This window comes from Falco punctatus, assembly GCF_963210335.1.
Source record: "Falco punctatus genome assembly, contig: scaffold_49, whole genome shotgun sequence".
In the NCBI taxonomy this organism is placed as follows: domain Eukaryota; kingdom Metazoa; phylum Chordata; class Aves; order Falconiformes; family Falconidae; genus Falco; species Falco punctatus.
In genome coordinates this window covers 585215-608363 of record NW_027660175.1, presented here as the reverse complement: position 1 = coordinate 608363, position 23149 = coordinate 585215, and the positions used below count along the sequence as shown (strand labels likewise).

At 49.1% G+C, this 23149-nt stretch overlaps 1 protein-coding gene across 1 annotated transcript in view; it reads right to left on the bottom strand.

Moving 5' to 3' along the window:
• Positions 1–15959, bottom strand: part of LOC308057705 (hydrocephalus-inducing protein homolog) — a gene marked incomplete at its 5' end in the record, with an annotated part of 99736 nt that extends 83777 nt beyond the window's left edge. The window contains 5 exons of the mRNA XM_080411762.1: positions 2695–2894; positions 9544–9678; positions 13082–13201; positions 14835–14997; positions 15952–15959. Of these exons, the coding sequence (XP_080267888.1) occupies positions 2695–2894; positions 9544–9678; positions 13082–13201; positions 14835–14997; positions 15952–15959 (626 nt within the window). The remainder of the gene's footprint in view (positions 1–2694; positions 2895–9543; positions 9679–13081; positions 13202–14834; positions 14998–15951) is intronic.
• Positions 15960–23149: the final 7190 nt, after the last annotated feature.

The following is a 23149-nucleotide window of genomic DNA, read 5'->3' as shown; positions in this document are numbered from 1 at the left end:
AAGAGACTTTCTATATTTACACTAGTACTGCTCTGACTCTCCAGCCTACTTGTCACGCTGGCTGGGAGGCCACTTCTTTCCTGCTGGGGTTGCTGGAGCCACTGAGCTCACCTGGGACCTCGGGGCAGGTACCTGGGCAACTGCTCACAGCACAAGCAGCAGGGAACCCACTGTCACACAGTGCAGTCCCCAGCACTGGCTGGAAGAACCGCTCCTGGCACACCATGGCCTCATCACACAGCGAGAAAGAACGTGGGAGTTCTGCTCTCGGGCTGCAAGGGAACGTGCTGACCTGGTCAAGAGGGGGGAACACTTGGATTCTGAGTGGGGGATACAAGCTTGGGGCACTACAGTCCAGATACTGGAGGGCTGGGCTGCCATTCACTGGGACACAGCAGAACTGCATGCAGCCGAGGGATGGGAAATGCAAACACCTGTATTTGGGGTGGAAGAATCCCTGGCAGTACAGGCTGGTGGGCACAAAAGCCTTTCTACGGAAAGGGAGCTTAGGGGCTGCGGCACAGGACACACAGGGAGATGCTGGGATAAAGGGCTTTGCACAGCCTGGAGGAGGACAGAGCAAGGCTGGTATTACCCGATCTTACTTCTCGTGTTGTGTGCACACCCGATCGAACTCTGACACTGGTCTTGCTTTGAGCGCCGTGTTTGCTCAGATGATCTCCAGAGGTCCCTTCCAAAGTTATTCTGAGTTTCTCTTCTCCATCAGCCCGATTCCATTTCACATAGCCCCCAAATTTCTCATATTTCCTATACATCTGTGCATATATGCAAACAGATGGTAGACAGACAGGCACTGGAGGAACTCAACCTCTAAGAAAGTTCCCAATGAAGAATTCATTATGACATTTTGCTGAACACTTAAAGCAAAAAAAATAAAAAGAGCAGAAACACAGGAACTTCAGAGTATTTAAAAAGAAATCTGAAGGAAAGTGGGGGTGACCTAATTAGAATAAAACACTGCTTATACTCAAAGATTTAAATCATCAGTTTGAAATTTCAAACTGGCTTTCAAAAATTTGTAATGAAATGGAAGAGATGACTGATGCCTTCAGCTGACATGGGAAATCTTACCAGCTTTTGATCTCTGCAGACACACACAATCCAGTTATTCAGAATTCTACTTTTTTGTGTGTCGTATGAAACTTTTGTAACGCTTCCCATCTCTCTGTTGCAAATCAGGACTGAAAAATTTAATTGTTGAAGTTCAGCATAAAATCCGTATCAAGCAGGATTCAACATACGCTGGATCACTCAACGGAACAGTTGGCAAGGACGTTGCCAAGAGATGCCAGACACGACTGGGTATCTGTTTTGGTGGTGACGACTAGATCTGGAAATCCCAGAGGGAAGCTGCACAGGGATTTACAAGGTCCTGCCTACGTATTTCCACAGTGACAAGCAGCAGCCTGCTTGAATAGCATCCTGGAAGCCTGCTTCAACAGCCTTGCCAGGCTTTGGTAGGAGCCTCTTGGACCCTCACGCTTCCCAGGAGAAAGAGCAAAGAGCCTTCTCTTGACCCCTGTTTTCCTGGGGAAGAAACTGAAGCAACTCAGGTGCACTAAGGCAGACGGCACGTCTTTGCTGCGTTCTGGACCTCAGCTCCTGCACCAAGACCTCTGGGACCAAGCAACTCGGAGCTAACTACCAGCCAGCTGAACTGGTTTCCTTGCAGGTGCAGTGTCAAAAAGGCACTACCCTCTCCAGTTCAGCAAACTGGAAAAACAGTGACTGTCTTCTGAGACCAACAGGAACAGTACAGGCTGTCCACAACACCGCACATGTCAGGCACTTGACCAGGAGACTGCCCAAATACCACGTGCTTGTGGCCTCCCAAGGAACGTGTATATTTGGCCAACAGGGCCACATACCCATTTCAGAAGGCACTGAAGATCAAGGAGCTTGCCGGTAGCTACTACAAAGTGCTAGAGCACTTTCCAGGAGATCTGAGAGAGACAAAGCTCTACAAGAGGCTCCCAACCCACGCACCAGGTATTTGCTGCATCTTTGGCCTGTGCCCCCGCTGTAAGGCATTCCTCTTTGGGGCTGTAGTGCAGCTTTGAAGCTGCTGCCAGCTCATCTCCACTTAACAGCTCATTCTAATGAGGAATATTGGATCCCAGGGACCAGATCAAACCTACTGGAAAACCAGGTTCTGGACCCCACAGGGTTTTTGTCAGGGTCTCAATACCAATTGCTTTGATCTATCATCTCTGATTGCACTCGCTACTCTAGACAAACTGCTGATAAAGCTGCTGATAAATTCTTAAATGTCTCTTCCACCAGCTCAGAGCTTGCCCATTTCTTAACACTGCCCTTGGTCTGCAGGAACTGAGCTCCTAGAGCTGTCGTCTGCCCTGCAGGATCTTCCACAGCCCAAGGGCAGTCCAGCTGCCTTCTTACAATTGCTCTTTCAGTCTAACAGAATCAGCCTTGCACGACTGTGCACGGAAGACACCGTTGCACTATAAAACTCCACTCTGCAGCTTGCAGAGTTTAAGCAGAGGTTGCGCCATGCTTCAAACACTATAATCAACAGCAAACCCCATGTGCCCTGCCCATCTCCAGCCACGGCAGCAGCACGGCAGCTCACATGCTCTGGTTCCTTTTTGTCGCTGTTTCCCAACTATATTATCACACCACAGTGTTTTGCGCAAAAAGAGATGAGCTCCCTACCTCTGCGTGCTGATGCAGTAGCGGGCCACCCGGTTACCAACGTTGCGAACCAGCAGCGTTTTCTGGGTGCTGTACTTGACGGGACAGGCTGAGAAGTTCACCTGGTCGGGGAAGTCCAGGATAGCTCGGGCACCTATAGCTCGGATAGGCACAACAAACTTCTCCCTTTCTGTGATGCAGATGAGCTCGTGGAAATAATCCTGCAGGGAAAGAAACAATCTCAGCACAATGCTTTTAGCACCATTCCCACGGCAGAAGGAAAACTGCTGTTTTCTAGGACTGTTGCAGTAGCATTCAATAACGTAATAATAGTACCTTTTACCTTCATGACCTTTCATTCCAGTAGCATGACTTGCACAGGGTCGTTAACTTGCAAAGAAGAAACAAGCCCACTGATTCACCCGCTTTCGCAGCAAGCTGGCAGCACCACAATTACCTGATGCTTTGATTCCGAGGCACCAAAACAGAGTCGCTTCACGCAAGGGATCACAGCACTAATGGAACCTGCTTCAATCGCCACCGCAGACTATTGGAAGCACCACTGAGAACCCAGCTGTGCCACAGCACTAACTCCAATGCCAGCAACGCGGCGACCTCGTTGAAGCTCGGCAGGGGATGCTCAGGTACGTTTTCAAAAGGACTTCACCACATACGTGAGCAACGGTCAGTCTTTGGTGAAATACTTCACAAGCTGGACACGGTAATTGCTGCGATGCCAGGTGAGTGTAGGGTACAGCTGTATTTCTCACCCCCTCCCACAGCCTTACAGGGCCAAGGCTGGGGACACGCACCCTTCAAAAGCCATCTGACCCATCTCCCCACACCAGAACCGGCTCAGCTCTGCACCCAAAGTGTCCCTCCAGATGTTTCACAGGTACTTCAAAGCACTAACAACTCCACCCCTGCCCCCAGCAGCCTACGCCAGCTCTGCACTGCAATTCAAGAGAGTTCTTCTCTGCCTAATCTCAGTTTCCCTTTACATCTCACCCCAGCCCCAGGGGACACAGAGACAGCTCTGGCTGATGCCTTAATCACACCCCTCTGTAAGGTCTGTTCTAGAGGAGTAAGTGACGGGGTGCCTGGTTAGCACACCCACCCCAGGCAGGCGGCATCGGGAGCTGCACACGGGGGACACTCAGACACCCCGCCAGAGCAAAGCCGGCTGTGCAGTCCCAGCCACTGCCTTCTGCAGAACAGAGCCAGGCAATCCCCCCCCACCCCGGCTGCCTGGCGTTTAGCAGCAGGAAGGCAAATCAAATTACCAAAAGCATGTTACTGTAGGGATGAGCAGATCAGACCCCAGATGGATGGCAGGCACCGCTGGCTGCGCTGCAAGTACCACCTTGCCCCCATTGAAATCAGTGAGGAAACTGTTGCCCCAGGGCCAGGAGCCATTGCCCCCAGCAGGCTCTTATCGATGAGCTGATCAAAGCTCTGCTTCTCATCAGTCACTGGCTGCCCTGATTTTTGCCCCGGTGCTTTTAACTCATTTGATATTCTTGTAATTGTTGAAGCAGGAAGCGCTTTGATTTAGGAACCGCACACAGCGGCAAACTCCCTTCAGCAGAACTGATCCGGATTCCTCCACGGCTGGGATTTCCTGCTCCCATCCCCTCCTGGAAGGGCCCTAAGGCAGCCAGCCCAGGCACAGACACGTACCCAGTGCTCCAACACAACAGCTGACACCCAGCGCCTCACCCACCACCCAGCGCCTCGCCCACCGCTAAGGTTGCCAAAACAGGTGCTGCCCCATCCAAGGCACAAAGAATAAAGAAGGATCTCTTTTTCTAGACATCTCAAACAGTCACCCTACAAACTGCACAAGGGCTTTTGCTTCTCCTATTTGGAAGGTAAAATACTAGCAAGGGAACTGCAGCAAGCAACCTGCAGGATTTAACATCATATTGCAGGCAAGGGTTTCATCTTCAGCAAGTCTTTGTGAATTAGCAAATTTGTACTCAATCGTGCAGCCCAAGCCCTCTAAAATAAAAGCTATGGGCAGCCCATATGACTTTAAAGCACCCATTATCTCCCGGGTACTTCACCTCCCAGACTGTTCAGATGCTCAGAAACTGCATTAGCAAATGGAGAGTGCCATTTGCTTTTGCTGTTGTTGTTATTTCGGCCACACTACTGTAACAAAGGCAAGTCCAATTGAAAGCTACCTGCCTTAGTCAGTCTTGGCATGCCATATTTACTTACCTCTCTCTTCCAGATGCCAGGTAGACAGAGGAGGATGCAAGTACAGATCAGCAGGGAGATTAAAAAAAAAAAGGAACTTCAACAATTGGAGGTATTTGAGGGAAGTAAAAGGAAGTAATTGTCAAGTCATTGTCATTGCTAAGGAGCAAATGGATCAACAGCAATGCAATTAAGAGCCCAAGAAATAAATACCCCCCAAAAGCAAGCATTGGCAGCCTTCCCAGCTCCCTTGCTGGTGAGGGGCACTGGGACCACCTGCACAGCAACGAACAAGGAAAGGGAATTCTTTCTCCAGGGACCTGAGGGCAAGGCTAAAGCAGCAAGGGTTTGGTTTCACAGAGAAAACCACGAGCTTGGGAGAGAAAGCTGCCTCTCGCCATTCACGCAGATGCACATTATGCTCCAAGCCCCCTCTCCAGGGACACCGTGGGACATGGCATCCCGTGCAAGGCTTGACTCAGCACTTCAGAGCGGGCTGACCCTTCAGCCACGCTCTACCACCCCACCAAAGTGGGACCTTGCACCAGGCTGAATGCAGCGTCAGCCCAAACAGGGGGAAAGCCAAGGCAGAGGGGTGCTAGGCAGAAGCTGGCTGCTTGTGTCGCTGTGGACCCATGGTCCCTTAAGCTTTTGAAAGCTGAATTGCCCCCCTGGGGGGGGAACGGGTTGCAGTCTCCCCTGCAGCACTGCCTCGTGCTACCGGGACACTACCTCTGCTACACGCTTGCTTACAGCCTGGGCAACTGTTGAGACCAGTTCAAAATCTCGTTCTGCTTCGCAACTGCAAACCCTTAGCAGACTGTTTAAGACCAGGTTTCTAAATAGACATGCCTGGATGACAGAGGGGCTGCAACCCATCTATGCTCTAAAGTTTGTTGTGTTTAGACACAGCTTCAGGCTACAGATTTTCATGAAAACATGACTTCATCCTTCATACAACTCCCCTCTCCATTGCAAGGATGACAGACAGTTGTACGATGGTTCCCCTTCTCTCACACCCCTGTGACAAGCAGGAAGTTACAAGCTCTGGCCTTCCAGGTATCACCACTGGCATCTGAACTGGCACCCGCCGGAACTGAAGCAGCTGCTCATCTCTGATGTTGTTTCAGGCTCTCTGCAAACTCAGGGGCTAACGGTAATACTGCCACAGCGATATCAACCTTAGCTGCCCACAACACCACACTCGGATGTCAGATTTCCTGCATAACCCATCCTAAATCCTGCACTGAATTCCTTGCAGCAGACGACTTGCACAGAAAAGATCCTTGTAGCATGAGGTCACATGGCAAGCCAAGCAGGGAAAGCTCCCGCTGAAACCCTGATATCAAAGGCTGGAAAATAAGGGCCATGACAAGAGAGGAGGGACCGGAGGATGAAGATCCAGTCGCAGGAGAAGGGGGTGCCCCTGCGCCTGCCCCCCTCAGCTGCCGGTTCGCAGCACTCTGAAATGAGTCGCTTAGCTCCAGGTTCGTTTGGCACCGGGCCATTTGCCTTGGTCTTCTGCCCCTTTCCTCCCCACACGAGCCATCTGGAAAGTATACTTGGAATAGCTTCTGGGCGCTACAAAGCATCTAACAGGGCTGCGCTGAATTGTAAAGGACTTAATTTCACCGATGCAGTAACTCACTGTCCTGTCGTATTTCATATTAATCAATGTGCATTAATTCAGTCTCCACCGAGCACCAGTAATGAATTTCACAAACCTCACAGACTGAGCTGGCATTGCCGGAAAATAATGTATGGCTACAGTGAAAAGAGCAAGAGGGCAAAACAGAATAAGCTGTGCTGGTTTTATATGCTTCTTCCTTCCTTCTTCCTTTACAATAAACTATTAATAAGCCTGAAGGACACACAAATGGAAGTGTTTCTCTCTGTTGTTAATCTGCCAGTCAGTGCCACAATGGTTCCCAGTTCAGCAGAGACTGTCAGACCATAATGCAAGGACACGCAGGAATGTGGGCTGGCACAAGAACACCCACGCTGTACAACTGGAGCCACAAAACAGAAACGTGCAAATCAGAAGCAGCAAGAGTAACTAAGTGGAAACGCTGCCCAGCAGAAAAATTAGCAGTTCATTTATAACACAAGTGCCAATAAACCAACAGACACGTCAGCTGTTTATTTATTTTCTGACAGTCCGAGCACGTGGCACATTCCCAAATGACTGCGAGACAGTAGGAAACTGCTCATTTTCCAAGAAAGGGCTACGTGGCATTTCAGCCACTAACAACTCACATGGCCCAATTACTTAGGGCTTAGCCACAATTTTACTCCTCTGAATCAGGAGTGACTTCATTGAAGTCAGACTTACCCCAGGGAAGAACAGATTCAAAGCAAGAGAATTATACAAACCAACTCCCCATCAGGAAGACCCGCATCCCAGTTCACTGGGTTACCCACAGTCCCTGTGGATCGTGCAGCATCAGGGATGTAGGGGTTGTTCAAAGGCAGCACTCCTGAGCCTTCCACAACTAACACACAGATACTCTGCAGGCAAGCAACTGCAAGCCCAGCGCAGGTGGCTTTACAGAACCATTTCCCAAAGCCTGCCTCTTGGCCAAGGGCTTTGCAAGGTGCTCTGCGCCTCCTGACCACGCTGTGGATGCATTTCTAGCTCAGCTACAGCACTCTGGCACTTCGCTGATTCACACTCCATCACGTATGAGCCAAAACATTCCGTTTGTACAAAATTCTGGTTCTGCTGTACAATCCCCATGTGCTCCTCACTGAGCAGCACGCATCCCTCTCCCAATGCCCTGCAAGGAGCACAAAACCCAGTTTGGCAGAAACCACCGTGGTGTCGCTGCAGCTGTGCAGAGGACCTTGCTGGCACAGCTCCCTAATGCCACACACTCACCAGTTCAAGGGCAAGACAAGGGACAAAGTACTGGACATGAGTGCTCCTGGGGGTTCTCTCACCCTACTTCTATTTGGGGTGATGTTCATCTGTTGCTCTGCTGCTTCTCTCTAGTTGAAGAGCAGCAATTTGCCCTTCATGGGAACCAATTTACTTCCACACCCAAAATGAATGCTAATTCATACTAATAAATCACATTTTAAAGGAAACAGCGTCCTCTGCAAAGCATGCCTCAGTGAGGTTAAGCTCTTGTGTCACTTGGGCAGTATGGAGAACTGCCCTAGGCCAACATCATTTTTACCTTCCATACGAATGACGTAAAACCATTTCTCAGTCCCTCCCCAAAGCAACAGATCATTTCACAAGCTCAGGGAGCCAGGGACCGCAGGGCATTTCCTCTCTAGTTTGCTACAGCCACGCTGTTTGAGGATAGGACAGGGCATTAAACTAAATCTAAGCAGCGAACGCAAGATGAGAGAACAGCTGTGCCCAAAGGGATCCTGCGCCTCTGGCCTGGTGCGGAAACGCCAGCTGGCTCAGAGCGACCCCCTCACCTTGCATCACCCACAAAGTCACACAAAGAACCCTGCCAAGAGGCAGCAGAGTGCTGGTGCAAAGAATCAGCCTGTCTGTGTTCCCCTGCGATGCTTCCTCCCTTCCATGCCATGTGCTAAACTCTTCTGCATTAACAAGCCTCCAGACGACACTGTCACCCCTTCACATCACGGCACAGTGCAAGGCTTGCCAGGGCCACAGCACCGATGCTCCAACCTCCGAGCAAAAGCATGGCACATGGGGCAGGGAATAGGTGCCAGCTGACACAGCAGCCACAGCCACATGCACGCAGGCACAGCCACACCAGCGTGACTGCCCAAAGGCTCCGGGGTAAGTGTCTGCCTGCAGATTCTACCTGCCCCTTCAATGCCTGGGTGTGCTCCAGATGTCTCTGTCATCTGCAGCACACCGACCCCCTGCTGATTAAAGACATCTAGAGCTCAGTGCGGCTGTGCCAGGCTGGCTCCCCGCCACGAGCACAGCGCATCTTCTCCCCTAGAATCACAGCTGGAGCACAGGCAGGCAAGTATCCTCAGGGGCAGCACAGCGGCAAGGCTGGAACACAGAGGCTATGAAAAAGCATCACCTTCGCTCCAGCCCAGGGTGAGGAAGGGAACTGGTTGCCAGATGGGAAAGAGGAAAGCTCTCTGCATCTATTCACTCCTCTAGTCTTTTCCGTCATAATTAAGCCCCTAACACTGAGTAGAGAGGTGGGATGGCTAAACATCAACACTCCTCCTGGCCATTTTCCTACTGTCACACGTGCACCTTCCCCTGCAAATGCCCAGGAAAGCACAGGGAGGGAACGCACAGCCCGTCAGTCCCTGCTGCGGTGGCATCGCATGGTGCTGCCAGCCAGGCTGCCTGACCACAGCCTAGAGCAAACCTTGCAGCACGGCACGGGTTATAACCAGTGCGCAAGGGAAGTGCCGGCTTCAGACAGAACGTTCCGCTGTCTCACTGCTGTGTCCAACGTGATACACATTCCAGTGACTCCAGTTTTCAAAGGTGGTGGTCCTCACTCTGATCAGGCTCAACTTCGTGTCCTCCAAACAACAGGTCAATTTTAAATAGGCTTTTGTTATTTATAATTATCAGAACAAACCCATAACCATACAGCAACGGACAGATATTAGCAGTGCCGCAAAACCCACAGCAGACGCCCTGTTCTGAACCCAGCCCCGCAGCTTCGCCTCCCGCTGAAGGCACCTGTCTCTTGGGACCTCCAGTCTCACCTTGTTCTCATTGGGGGTGAAAACGATGTGGAAAGTCACAAGCATGCCAGGCGGTACTTTGCGGCACACGGCATGGTGGCTGATCAACTTGAAATAAGGTGACCTCTCCAAGGTGACCTTCAGCAGCTGAGGAACCTGCAGAAAAGGTAAGAAAGTATGATTTTGCAGCTCGTGGAAACAGGAGAAGAGACCTGCCGACAGCCTTCCTTAACCACCTTTCCAAAGCACTTTTAGCTCTGGAGGTACGTGCACATAATACACAAGAGTCAACATTAATCCCTTCTGCCTGGGCAAAACAGCTCACGGCCAGAGGCAGCAGGGCAATGAAGGAAGGGCCAAGCAGGGAAGACACCAGCAGCACCGAGATATAATATCTGAATCAAGCCACCCGTGTATTCAACAAGCCCAAAGAACCTGCCGTCTTCTGCCCGTACACATCCAGGCAGTCATGCCCCTAGAAGGGGACTGTGTTATCTGAAGGCCAAACAGTACGTGTTAATCCTGGGGGAAGGAAGAAATGCACTTTAACATGCTGCGTTTGAGCGGGGCACTCAAGCTGCGGTGCTACAGTCATGCGGGCAGACCAGCAAGAGGAGGAGACCACACATACTGTGGCCTCACTGGGAATAAAAGCAGGCCTGAAGAGCAAAAGGAGGACCATGGGAAGACAAAGAGACAACCCCACAAACTGAGGATGGCTAGGAAAATTCACAGGGAGCTGTAAAGAAGCAAGGGAGAAGCACAATACGCTACAAGGAAAGGCTGATGCAGAGGATGAGAGCCAGCAACTTGACAAAGTGATGGAAAGCCAGGCGACCCCCCCCCCAGGCTGTGCCTATCAACTATGGGCTCCAAAGGCATCTTCTGCCTCGAGATACATGACCGGCACTGACTGGCGCTGGAGTCTCGGTTTTAAAAGCCAACCTCTGCTCTCTGGAGGCTCCTGCTGCCTGTGACCGTAGCCAGGCAGCTGCCAGCGCAGGCAAGCCAGATCCCTGGGGACCCCTGCCCACCCCCAGCAGTCCCTGCAGGCACCCTGCTGCACGGTTCTGCCCTCTGGGACACCACCAGCACACAGACAGCACACAGGCATTTCTCAAGCACATTGAGAGCGACGCCTGAGCACCAAATCTCAAAGTCTAAAGCAGGTGATTTGGACTGACGGGCAGCTTCACTGACAAACAACAAACCCACAGGAGGCTTGGAAAAAATGGAGGCTCGTTCTGCACCACCCACCCGAGCCTGGTAACCCGTGGCCAAGGCAGTCCTGAACTCTCCAAACGCCCTTGGAACCCAGCAGGGTCCTGGGGCAGCGGGTTCCAGGAGCCAGTTTCACAGTGCACACAAGCAGTTTGGTCACCAAGTCCCTTAGGAGAGGAGCACGTGTGGCTAAGACCTTCAGCAAAAGCCACCCGGAACACCTGAGGGTGCTGAGGAACAGCCTGAAGACAGAAAAGCAATTGTACAACACAGGTAAGAGCAGTAAGTATATAGCGAAGCACTTCTGTAGTTGCACGATTACAGAGCCTCTATTTGGAATATATTTTGCTGTCAGCTGGATTTTTAGGGGGCAAACAACTTCAGGCTGCCGTGCAGTATAAGATTCAGAAGAATCTGGGAAACCAGCGCGAAAACTCTGAGACAGAGCACAACACTGCTCTGCTCTTCTCCAGGACATCGCCAAAAGCCAACAAAATTAGAATAGAACACTCTCTCAGGATTATCATCTCTACCTTTCTGTATTTAGAACATACCAAGGATTTTCCTTAGAGCTGATCTTACTTTTACACCCACGCTCTCCAATGGTTGAGGTCTTACCGGCTTCAAAACTAGTTCGGTTTGGAAAAAAACCCACATTCACACATTGCCTCCCCCTTTACAGGGCACGTAAATCCCAAGGCGCAGCTGGACAAGTTTATTATTCCTTACTGGGAAGGGCAGAAATGTTATGCAGATGATCTTTTCCACCCGAGGAAGCATGAACAGAGCAAATCAACTGTTTGCCTGTTGGCTGGTACTTGGCAAAGATAACCATTTTGAAGTGCTGCATGGATAATGGAGCAGCTGAAGCCAAAAGACTCAGTGGGAACGAAGCAGAGAGTAGGAAGAGAGAAACTGAGGCACATTTTAATTGGGGAAGAAGATACCTACAGCAAGGGGTGCCCAAAACCCAGTGCAGACCACACCAGTGGCATTCCCTGGGTGCAGGCACCCATGCCACATCTTATCCACGTTCCCAAGTTAAATGCCAGACCAGGAATGGTGCAGTACTCTCCAGGAATAACTGAGGGACCACACACGCATCCTTCCTAGCCAAAGGGTCTTCCCTTTTCGCCCACATCCCTGTCAAAACCTGTTCTCTCAGGAGATTCTTGGACTTCTCCCGCTGTCCTTCCACCCGCAATACACCTTGGCAGCTTTTTTTTGTTGTCCACCTGTTTGTCCCCCCCAGCAGGTAAATCTGGAAATCTGGGGGGAATTCACTGGCTCTTGCGCACACTTCCATCTTCCCATCCCACCCTCCCCTCACGCATACCTCTTATTCTTCATTACAGAAGAGTACCCTTAATTACACCTCTCTTCCTGACCTTTCTCTGCTGCCAGTGCACTTACTGCTACAGATCAAGAGAAACCCTTGCGTGTAGGAAAGCGCGCAGGGAGAGAACACCGAGCTCAGCTCCTTTCCTCCCTCTGCCTTTTCCCACCAGCTTGCTCTTGGCACATGCCTCATTCCAGCAAATATTTCCCCAACTGAAATTCAAAAGGTCTCAACTTCCCTCTTTACAGTGGAACAAAACTGCTGACATTTTCCAACTTTTCCATTTGCAACTTTCTTGGGAAATCTCAAAATGATCAGGTTTTTCAAGCAAAGGTGGAGACCTCCGAGGGCACTTGACTCTGAACGTGCTGTGGCTCTCCAAAGGGAAAACAGAGCATCACGTTGCCTCAGAAAAACCTGAGCAGAACCCAATTAAGCTTAGCAGGAGCCTGAAGCGGCACCTAAAGGCCTCCCACTGCTTCTGCTACATCAGTCTGTTTCCACTGCTGTTTCAAAACGCCTTTCCTGAAGCGCTGTTACCACTAATTATAACTTACTCCAGCATAAAGTGGAGAAGACCCCACCCCGAGCTCTGACAGCCCGTTCAGCTCTCTGTGCAGCTCACCCAGAGGCAGAGGTGCCCTGTGGAAACCAAGATTAACCACGGAGCCACCAGGACGCGGTGCACACTCGAGGGAAAGCATGAGGGCAGGGAAGAACTGTACAGCCCTCAACATTCCCATCCGTGCAGGGCTTCCACGGGGAAAGGTGCTGACTAGAAAAGCTCCTTTCAGCGAGGTACTACCAACACACAGCCAAAACCAGGGCAAGAAACCTCAGCATGGCAAGATTTCCACCATCTTGCAAAATAAAGGTGGCGAGACCTTTTACTCCGGATGCGCTGTGCTGCAGCAGGTGACTGGCTGTGCTGTGCACCGCGCGGACAACACTGCTCTCCAGTTCCAGCACAGGGTTAAACTTCCACATCCCAGCACCTACCTTGTCCTCGTTCCTCAGAATCAGTGGCACTTCATAGACCTCGTAGGGGACGTAGCTCTGGAATACCACCTCTGACGGGAAAGGCTGGAACGAGTGCTGTTTCGGGGAAGGTGCCGAGAACTGCAGATGCAAAACAGAGTTTCAGCCGCTGGGAGAAAGATTCATCAATCAGAGAATACTACGTCGGTCCCCAGTGAAGTACAGTCTCCCGGTGAGTACGCCTGCCCAGCTCACGCCAGGGGAACGGCAGCTCACCCACCTGTGCTCTGAGCAGATCAAAAGTTTCTGGGCCACACCGAGCAGGCTCAAGCGAGCAGCTCTTTTGCTGGCCGTTTCTCCAGGTTTCCTGCTCCAAAAGGCAAGGCAGCGCTTACCTCCGGCAGAGCGCTGGGCTAACAGTCACACAGCTCCAGAGCACTTACTGCGAGAGCCGTAAGCACTCGTGCAGCAAGTGAAAGCCAAGAATTTACAGGAGACTCCATGGGAAACAGTCTGGGGATTATCTTTACCCTGAGACAGTGACCAAGTCCAACCCATCCTCAAATCTCTTTTTTGATACACAGCCTAGAAACCATGAGGAAGAGAAGACAGGCCAAAAAGGAACACCGCCGTTAAGAAAGCAACAGATGAGGTGATAAGGTTCAGCTCCTTCCCCAGCACTACTGCTCAACTTGAGTAAGGCTGGACTTGGCATCTCCTTTTCCCATGAGCTTTCAACGGATGCTTCATTGCAGTCCATTATTGCCATGTCAGTTAGTACCACCACCGAAGCGTGCCTGACGACACACAGAAACAGCAAACGCTTACAGCGCAGAGGCATTACTTGGAGAAAATCCCTCCCTGCTTTGTCTCCCCCCTTCCAGCTGAACTCTTCGCACTCACAAGACACAGGCACATCTCCTGCTTCTGCACAGCAGTCAGGGTCGTGCTGAAGCCAGGAGCCACAGCACCCGGCCAGTTCTGTGCGTGCTCGTCCGAGGCGTTCCCAACCTCACACGCTGTCTAGGGCAATCCCCAACCAATTTGTTACAGGTCTCTTGCTGGCACTTTTCCACTCAACAGCCTACCTCAGTCATCTACCCCTTTGGAACGTGCGTTACACTAAGCAGATGTGTAAGAAGAGCAGCTTTCAACATACGTGTAAACAAACACTGATCCAGATAAAGCACACCCGCTCCCCTCTGCCCAGCGCCATTCCCCTGTGTACCTGGCAGCCTGCAAAATCTAACACCCCGTAAGGGTCCCACTCGTTGTTCCAACCCAAAGCATTCATGCAATTGCTTGAGCTACACCTTGAGTAGTTACCGTAGGCCCTCAGCCCCCAAAGGCCAACGCAGCCACCACTGAGGGCATCCGATGACCCCAAGCGTTTGACAGAGACTACACCCAACCAAGGGCTGCCTATTTCAGCAGGAGGGTGGGAAATTGCAAGCTTGCATCCTTGTGTCCCGCCCCAGCCTTCCTCCAGTATCATGCTTTAGCCACAGAAGCTCGTCTCCAGCAAAAGCCACCAACTTCAGCAGAGGTGCTTTATATGGGCTTAGTGCAGGCCAGGACTTCAACAGCTCACTGGGGGAAAACGTTTCACCTTTCCCCCAGCAGAAGGAACTCCACCACCACCAGCAGCAGTTTGAAACGACAACAGGACTTAGTCACCAAAGTATTTAGATAAGCTGGAGGCAAGCCTGTCACAAGCATCGGCCCACTTCAAATGTCACGTCAAACAGCAAGGAAAAGGGCAAGAAAAGGCTACCTTTTGACGGGAGGCTTCGCTCACGTCGAGAAGCTGGGTAATCTGGGGCCGCCGCATGTCCCGAGTGCTGGCCAGCCTCTGCTTGGTGCTAAGAGTCATCTCCTTCAGGAGGGCAGAGGGAGTCAGCTGAAATGCAAAACACCAGCAAGAGCTACAGAACTGCCTTCATTCAGAAAGGCTTTTCTTGTTCAAGAGCCACCGATGAATAATTTGTGATCACAGCCACTAGGATAGTCCTGGAAGCCCCATAATTACCCGCTGAAATATTTAACATCAGTAAAGTAATGATAGAGAGCAGAATACACATGCTCCAACCAAGTGGCTCTGTCCCATTAGCTTCTCCTTTGTGATTTGATGTGACATGTTGGGGGATTTGGCTCTTCGGGCATTTGTTTCCTCTTCAGATTTGCTGGATTGAGCCAGTGACCTTTGAAGAAGGTCGGGAGGAGTTACCAGCAACCCCCTAACTCCATCCTTGCACAACGCTTACAACCACCACACGCATGGAGACGTCACTGCTGGGTGAGTCAGAGGAAAGCAGAGAAGCAGTGTTGTGCCAAGACCGAGGTGGAGAGGAATGGCTCCAAGTTTTAGTTATCTCTTTTGAATTAGCACTTGTTTTCTCTGTTCTGGCCTCCGAGACCCCTCCACAGAAGTATGCAGAGAGATCTCCTCGACAGAGCCTCAGCACCAGGTCGCCTTCAGTCAGGTGAGCTCTGGTCAGCAAAGGACGTCTGAGGATGGGAAGGAGGAATTGCCCTGACTCCGCTGCTGCCTGCAGCGCTGGGTCTGTGCTCCACACGGGATACAGGACAGAACAACTGGTCTGGAACCTGTTCCATCTGGGACCAGCCATGCCTCTCAAAGCCTTTGGGCAGAGTTCGAGCAGCCCACCACATGCCCAGCTGCCTGGAGGGCAGGTATGGTCAGAGCAGCGCTGGCAAGCATCCCGACGTGACAAAACATTGCTGCCCACACAAAGGGGACAGAACGAAGCACACGCTCACGCTTCAGCTATTCCGGTGCAATGCCCGGTACGTCCATTTAAATTGGCTCCGGTGGCACATCCAGACAGACTCTGGGCTTGCCCTGAAGCAGCACACAGTCCATCCCCTACTGCACCATGATCGCCACCTCCGACAGAAGCATGGCAGCAGAGAGACGGGGAGGTGGTGTCCAGCTTCACAGTGCGGCCAGACAACAGGAGGGGCAGGTAGAGGAAGGACGCGGGGGCAGTTTCCAGCCTTACACAGCTCCTACCTGGCCGCAGCAGGTACTTACAGTTGCGGGCTTCTCTGTCCCTCTGGCTAGCTTCAGATTACGAGGCACTACCACTTGCCTCGGGAATCTAGTGGCCATCCTGGAGGACCCCGTGAACCAGCGGGGCTTTCCGGTGGCCATGCCTCAGTTGACCTGCAAGGAACAACAACAGGACTTTGAAAATCCAGAATCCCCTTCATGGCAGACCCAAAGGAGACAGCTGTGTCTCCAGGCTGTAGCATCCTTCATAACTGGACAGCAGGCGGCCTCCCCACCCTGTCTCATCATTAGACCATGTTGAAGCAGAAGAGTGAAGATTGATAGAAGTAAAACCCCACAACAAACATTCCCTGAGCCAAAACAGCCTTTCACAAGCCACACGCACACATCAGAGCCTGCTGGCATTTCTCACCTTCTCCCCCCAACTTCCACCTGTTTTGGAACTATTTACTGGAATTTTTATCCAAATCTCGATTAATACCCAAACTGTCCTTTATTACTCTTCAAAAGTTTTTCGGTGGGAACAAAAGGGAAATGTCACTTCACTGCTTCATTTTGCAAAAGCAGCTGACCCAATGCGACTCTGCGCCTGACCCTACTAAGCGCTCAGATTATTAGGAACAACCTTAAAGCCGGGGATCGCTGCTGCCCCGAGCATGAAAATCAGACGGCTCTCCTACTTTGCAAACCAAATGCCCACCCTTTGTGCAAGGAGGTTGGTGATGGTTTTAACTAATGGAGCACAGAGCTCAGTACTCTGATTATCAACTATGGTTTCTCAAAGCTAATTTGGTTAAGTTGCAAAAATGATCCAGCAAATAGGACTCCCTCCAGGCATGAAATTGCCACAGTGACCAAGAACCTTTCTCCATGGAGAACGAGGGCCCCTTTTTTCACTTATTAACACCCAAACTCAAGGCTCCCTACAGGCGTTTGAAGCTGTAACAGCAGAAAGAAAAGCATGAAACCATTCAAGCTGCATGAGCAATTAGCTCAAATAGAAACGCAACGTATGTGAAAGCAGGGCCACTTATAGGCTATCCTCATGGCAGCTCTTCTCCAGCATCCTCATCCTGCAGGCTGCATGGGTCAACAGGTCCATGGGCCGTTCTTTTTCTACCACCAGCCTGCTGACGACCTCTCCATCTGCATCTCAAAAAGTGCGGGTGCAAGAAAGGGAAAGAGGAGAAAACACCCCCAGAAAGCGGGTCTCAAGCACCGACAAAAATCAAAGAGAGGTCTGTACAGCACTTACTAAGCACTACTTTGGACTAGAAATCATTTCCCCTCCCTTCCTGGCTAACTGGACCAAGGGACGGATGGATTTGCCCACTTCTTATTTTATGGGACTTGAAAGACCCGGCACTACCCTAACACTTTTTGACATCCCGAAATTAAGCAAAAACTCACAGATCCCAGCTTCAGGTAAATTCATCCAGACACTGCAGACAAGCTACTCATTTCTTTAAGGAGTACAGAAAAACCTCCACGCTGACTTACAAAGCAAGAACTTAATTCCTATTTTGCTTGCCTGGGGAGGACCCCAAGCACATCAACGCAAAAGAGAACAGGCAAATCACCGTGTTGCCACAGCTCCAACAATGCCTTTGGGGTGTCCTCTGTTGTTGCACCTGGTGAGCAGCCACCTAATGAGCTTGTTCCAATTAACCGTGCACACATCTACACACACGCCAGCCGAGGACATCCAACTTACAAGGCCATCTCGGCTGCCAGGGAGCTTCACACATTTTCAGCGCAGCATACGGCATAAACAAACGCTTCCCATGAGACTCACGGCCACAAGGAAACCAAATCAGCACATCTGCTCGGCAGGGAACCAGGAACCCTCCGCTGGAAAACCAGCATACATTATCTGGAGCTTTACAGTCCGGTCAGGGAAGATAAAAGCTGGCTCTCCAGCCAGCTAGCTTGTGGCAGCTCACTGCAACACGTGTCCCACATGTTGTCCAGACACAAACCTGAGCAGGACCTGCAGAGCTCAGATATGACACCCCGGTGCGCTCCAGGCTCCAAGACAGACGCGCTCTAAAGAAAGGGAACCGGACGCTGGGTGATGCTTCCTGCCTCAGAAGGCAGAACTCCAAGACAGACGTCAAGGTGAGACCCATCAGGGCTCTCACGCTTGGCCTCAGATGCACTCACAGGGCTGCCACCACGTGCTCCTGCCCACCGCTCCCCCACCTCAGAAGCAATGCCAGAGCCTCCCCGGCTCGGCACAGAAGTGACTCCTGCCTGCTGCAGGCAAGCAGCACAGCTGGAGCCAGGCTTCACACTCAGAGTGTTACCGAAATCCCGGAATGAAGAACTTATCGACACCAATGTGATGTAGATAAGCAGACACTTCTTTATTAACGCCCGGGTGCGTGAGCGAGTCCTCTCACGATCAACGCACACAAGGTCCCAAAATCAGATTCCATATAGAGAACTTATTCATACATATTCATTAAATATTCATGCATAATCATAACATTTCCCGTAAATCATTAACATACTCTCCTCCTATATCCGATTCTGCGCAGTAAAGCTTAGAAAGGTCTAGAAATGGGTCTAGGGTACGATTTGGGTAGGTGGTATGTGAGTCGGTGGTCGCGATCTCCCCCTGCCGGAATTACCTTTTACTAAAGTTCACGGTTTCTTGGCAGGCACCTACAAGCTGTTCCAGTCGACTCTCCCCAGTTCCCATTCATCTCATATTCTGACGTTTCAATACACCTCTGCGTACAGAAGACTGGTTAAATACAAAGGAACCTTTCAACCCTAGAGTTATTACCTATGTTTTAAAAATGGTTCCAGGCCCTTCTTCTAGCCTTGCTACAGGACGTACAGAAGATCTCATAACAACTTTTACTGTGCAGCTATAAGTTTCATTAAAAATATTTCTTATCCTTCTATTTTTCAATTTTATAAAATGATTTTATAAAATCAATCAATCAATCTAATAAAATCAATCAATCTTAACTTATTAACAAATTGATAACAAGAGGACTTGACAAAGCAGCCGCAGGTGCTTAGCAAGGGAAACCGCTAGCTGCAAAGTGCCTTCATGGAGCTGCATGGCAGAAGCCACATGGAACCTGTGCAAAGCCTGCAAGCACCTCAGCATCCAATGCTGGCATCTCAGCCTGCTCTCAAACCCAACCACCCTGCTCCCACACTCAGCTGCGTCCCTGCCATTGAACTCCTCTGGTTTTCCAGCCCAAACCTTTCCGCCCTCCCAGGGAGATGGAGAGGGCCAAATCCATTCCTCAGCCCTGCTCGTCAGCCCAGACAAGATTTTTATCGATTTGTTAATAAGTTAAGATTGATTGATTTTATTTGATTGATTAATTTTTTATAAAATCATTTCATAAAATTAAAATATAGAAGGATAAGAAAAAAAATCTTATAAGAAACTTATAGCTGCACAGTAAAAGTTGTTATGAGATCTTCTGTACGTCCTGTAGCAAGGCTAGAAGAAGGGGCTGGAACCATTGTTAAAACTTAGGTAATAACTCTAGGGTTGAAAGGTTCCTTTGTATTTAACCAGTCTTCTGTACGCAGAGGTGTATTGAAACGTCAGAATATGAGATGAATGGGAACTGGGGAGAGTCGACTGGAACAGCTTGTAGGTGCCTGCCAAGAAACCGTGAACTTTAGTAAAAGGTAATTCCGGCAGGGGGAGATCGCGACCACCGACTCATATACCACCTACCCAAATCGTACCCCAGACCCATTTCTAGACCTTTCTAAGCTTTACTGCGCAGAATCGGATATAGGAGGAGAGTATGTTAATGATCTACGGGAAATGTTAGGATTATGCATGAATATTTAATGAATATGTATGAATAAGTTCTCTATATGGAATCTGATTTTGGGACCTGGTGTGCGTTGATCGTGAGAGGACTCGCTCACGCACCCGGCCGTCAATAAAGAAGTGTCTGCTTATCTACATCACATTGGTGTCGATAAGTTCTTCATTCCGAGATTTTGGTAACAGTTTTGGCGACCCATATGGGACCTCCCTGAAGGAGACCGGAGGAGTCGGGGACTTGATCGGTTCCAGCCGGCACCGAGGATTTCTCGGGGATACCCATCGATCCCCGATCCGTAAGGCTCTTCACGACGTTCCCTGGATTTTTGGGTAAGACACTTCTTTTTTAATTGTAGTAAGTAAGTGCACTAGAGGAAGTGGGTAGGAGTCCCACTATAATAAGTGTATGGGAAAGAGTGGGATGGAGTCCCACCAGTGGGTTGGAGTGCCACTGAGTAAGTCTGCCTGTCAGACGCGGTGAAAGAGCTGCGCAGGGTAGGACTAGGAGTCTGCCCGTAAGACATAACGAAAGCTATTGCAGGGTTGGACAAAAGTGTAGACAAGAGAAACTATATGCTATAGTGTTCTCTAAGGTAGTGCCTCTAACAAGAAGTTAGAAGAAGTTTTTGGGTTTTTTTGTTGTTTTGTGAGTTTGTGTATTAAGAAGAAAATTAAGAGGTATAATATTGTGTTATATGTTTGTTTAAAGTAACTGTGGGAAAGTGTGAGTGTGGCTGTAAGTGTGAGACGTATAATTGAGCACGAAAGCGAGTGTGGAGTGTGGATCCGCGGATCGGAGTGACAGAGTTGAATAATTGTGTATTGTATTGTGAGTAATTACACCATGGCAACTAAGTTAACTCGGTCGTTTAAAAGTAAAAGCATGGGTAATCTTGCTGTAAATGACAAAATCCCAAAAAATTCTTTGTTGGGATGTTTATTGGCACGTTGGGGAAATTTACAGGATGATCTGCAAAAGAGCCAGATGATTGAGTATTGTAATAATTTGAGTATTGTAATAATTGGTGACCTTTGTATATACTAGAAGATCAGGAAAAGTGGCCCATGAACGGGACACTGAATTATAACACTATTTTGCAGTTAATGTTGTATTGTAAAAGAGAAGAGAAATGGAGTGAAATGCCATATGTGGATTTGTTCTTTTACTTGAGACAAAGAAAGGATTGGCAGGAGGAATGTAAGTTAACTACTGGAGATAATTTAGTAATGGCTGTAACCGCTGATAATAAGAAAGTGAAAAAGTGTTGTACAACTTGTGAGATTGGGAAAGGTTGTTTGAAGAAAAGGACTGCTATTGAGAATGACGATGGACCAGAGTTAGATATATCCCCTCCTAGGAGAGAAATGAATCAGGGTCGAGAATTAAGGATACAAGAACCGGTGACTGAACCAGATAGCAGTGGAACAGGAGATGTGGGAGAGAGATTATCGGAGATTGTAATTCATACTCCTGTTTCACGGAGAACTCGGCAACAGACCCATACAATAGCTCCCCTGCGACAGGGAGTTGGCAGCGACGGACCAGTCTATGTGAAAATACCTTTTACAGCTACGGATTTGATGACTTGGAAACAGGCAGCAGGAAACTATAGAGAAGATCCTGAAAAAGTGGGCAAGGTGGTAGATACTATAATTAGAACACAGAATCCAGACTGGAGTGATTTACAGGTGATTTTGGATAATTTGTTAGATGATACAGAGAAACAAATGGTATTAAAAGCTGGCAAAACACAGGCAGAGTTGGATGTGATGAGTGGAATAACAGGTGGAACAATAGAACAGAATTTTCCATCTGGGGATCTGCAGTGGGATCCAAATAATGTGGCACATAGAGAAAGATTGAAGCGGTATCAAAAGTGGGTTTTGTATGGGATTAGACATGCCATGCCTAAATCTTTGAATTGGTCTAAATTATATGAAGTAAGACAAGATAAAAATGAATCTCCCTCAGCATTTTTGGAAAGATTAAAGGAAGCTGCTAGAAAATACACTGATTTGCGAGTGGAAACAGAGGCAGCACAGATACAATTGGCTTTGATTTTTATGGGGCAATCGGCACCAGATATAAGAAAAAAACTCCAGAAACTGGAGGGAGAGAATTCAAGAAGTTTAAATGCAATGTTGGAAGTGGCATGGAGGGTATATAATAACAGAGAAAAAGAAGAAAGAAGAACAAGGAGAATAGATTTATTGGCAGTGATGGCAGGAACAGTAGATAGAGGAAGGGGCAGAGGAAGAGGACGAGGATTTAATGGACGAGGAGGGTATATGAATTGTGGTGATCGGAAATTTAATACCCTTTTAGGAATAAATCAGTGTGCCTTGTGTAAAGAGGAAGGACACTGGAAAAAGGACTGCCCCAGAAACAGGAGTGCTTCTCACGACCTTGCCAAAATAATGGTTTTAGATGACTGAAGGGGACCGGAGGGGAGCCCAGCTGAACCTCTGGTTAAAATTAAGCTGGGAGATAAAGAAGTTAAATTTTTAGTAGATACAGGGGCGACACTTTCAGTATTAAATACTTGTAAAGGAAAAATTGGAACAAAGACAGCCAATATAAAAGGAGCAACAGGGAAAGAAGAAAACAGGCCATTCCTACAACCCATAGATTTGAAATTTGGAAATAAAATAATTACACATGAATTTTTATATGTACCAGAATGTCCGGTACCTTTGTTAGGGAGAGATTTGTTATCTAAATTAAATGCACAAATTGTTTTTGACGAAGGAGAATTCTTTTTGAAAATTCCCAAGTCAAAAACGGGAGAAGTTTTGATGATACAAGAAAAGGTAAAGGAACAAGAAATTCCACCGGAGGTGGATTTGGCAGTGATCCCTACTGTATGGGAGACAGATAATCCTGGCAAATCGAAACTAGCAGAACCGGTTAAAATAGATTTGAAGGAAGGCGCAGGAACAGTGAGAATTAAACAATATCCAATCAAACCAGAAGTGAGACAGGAATTGAAGAAATGGAGTGATAAATTTTTGGAGTATAAAATTTTAGAAGAATGTGAATCTGAGTATAATACTCCTATTTTACCAGTCAGAAAACCTTCGGGTGAATATAGACTGGTACAAGATTTGAGAGCAGTAAATCAAATAGTTAAGGATATTTATCCTGTGGTAGCAAACCCTTATACACTGTTAACAGCATTAAGGGAGACTTATCAGTGGTTTACAGTGCTTGATTTAAAAGATGCTTTCTTTTGTATACCTTTGG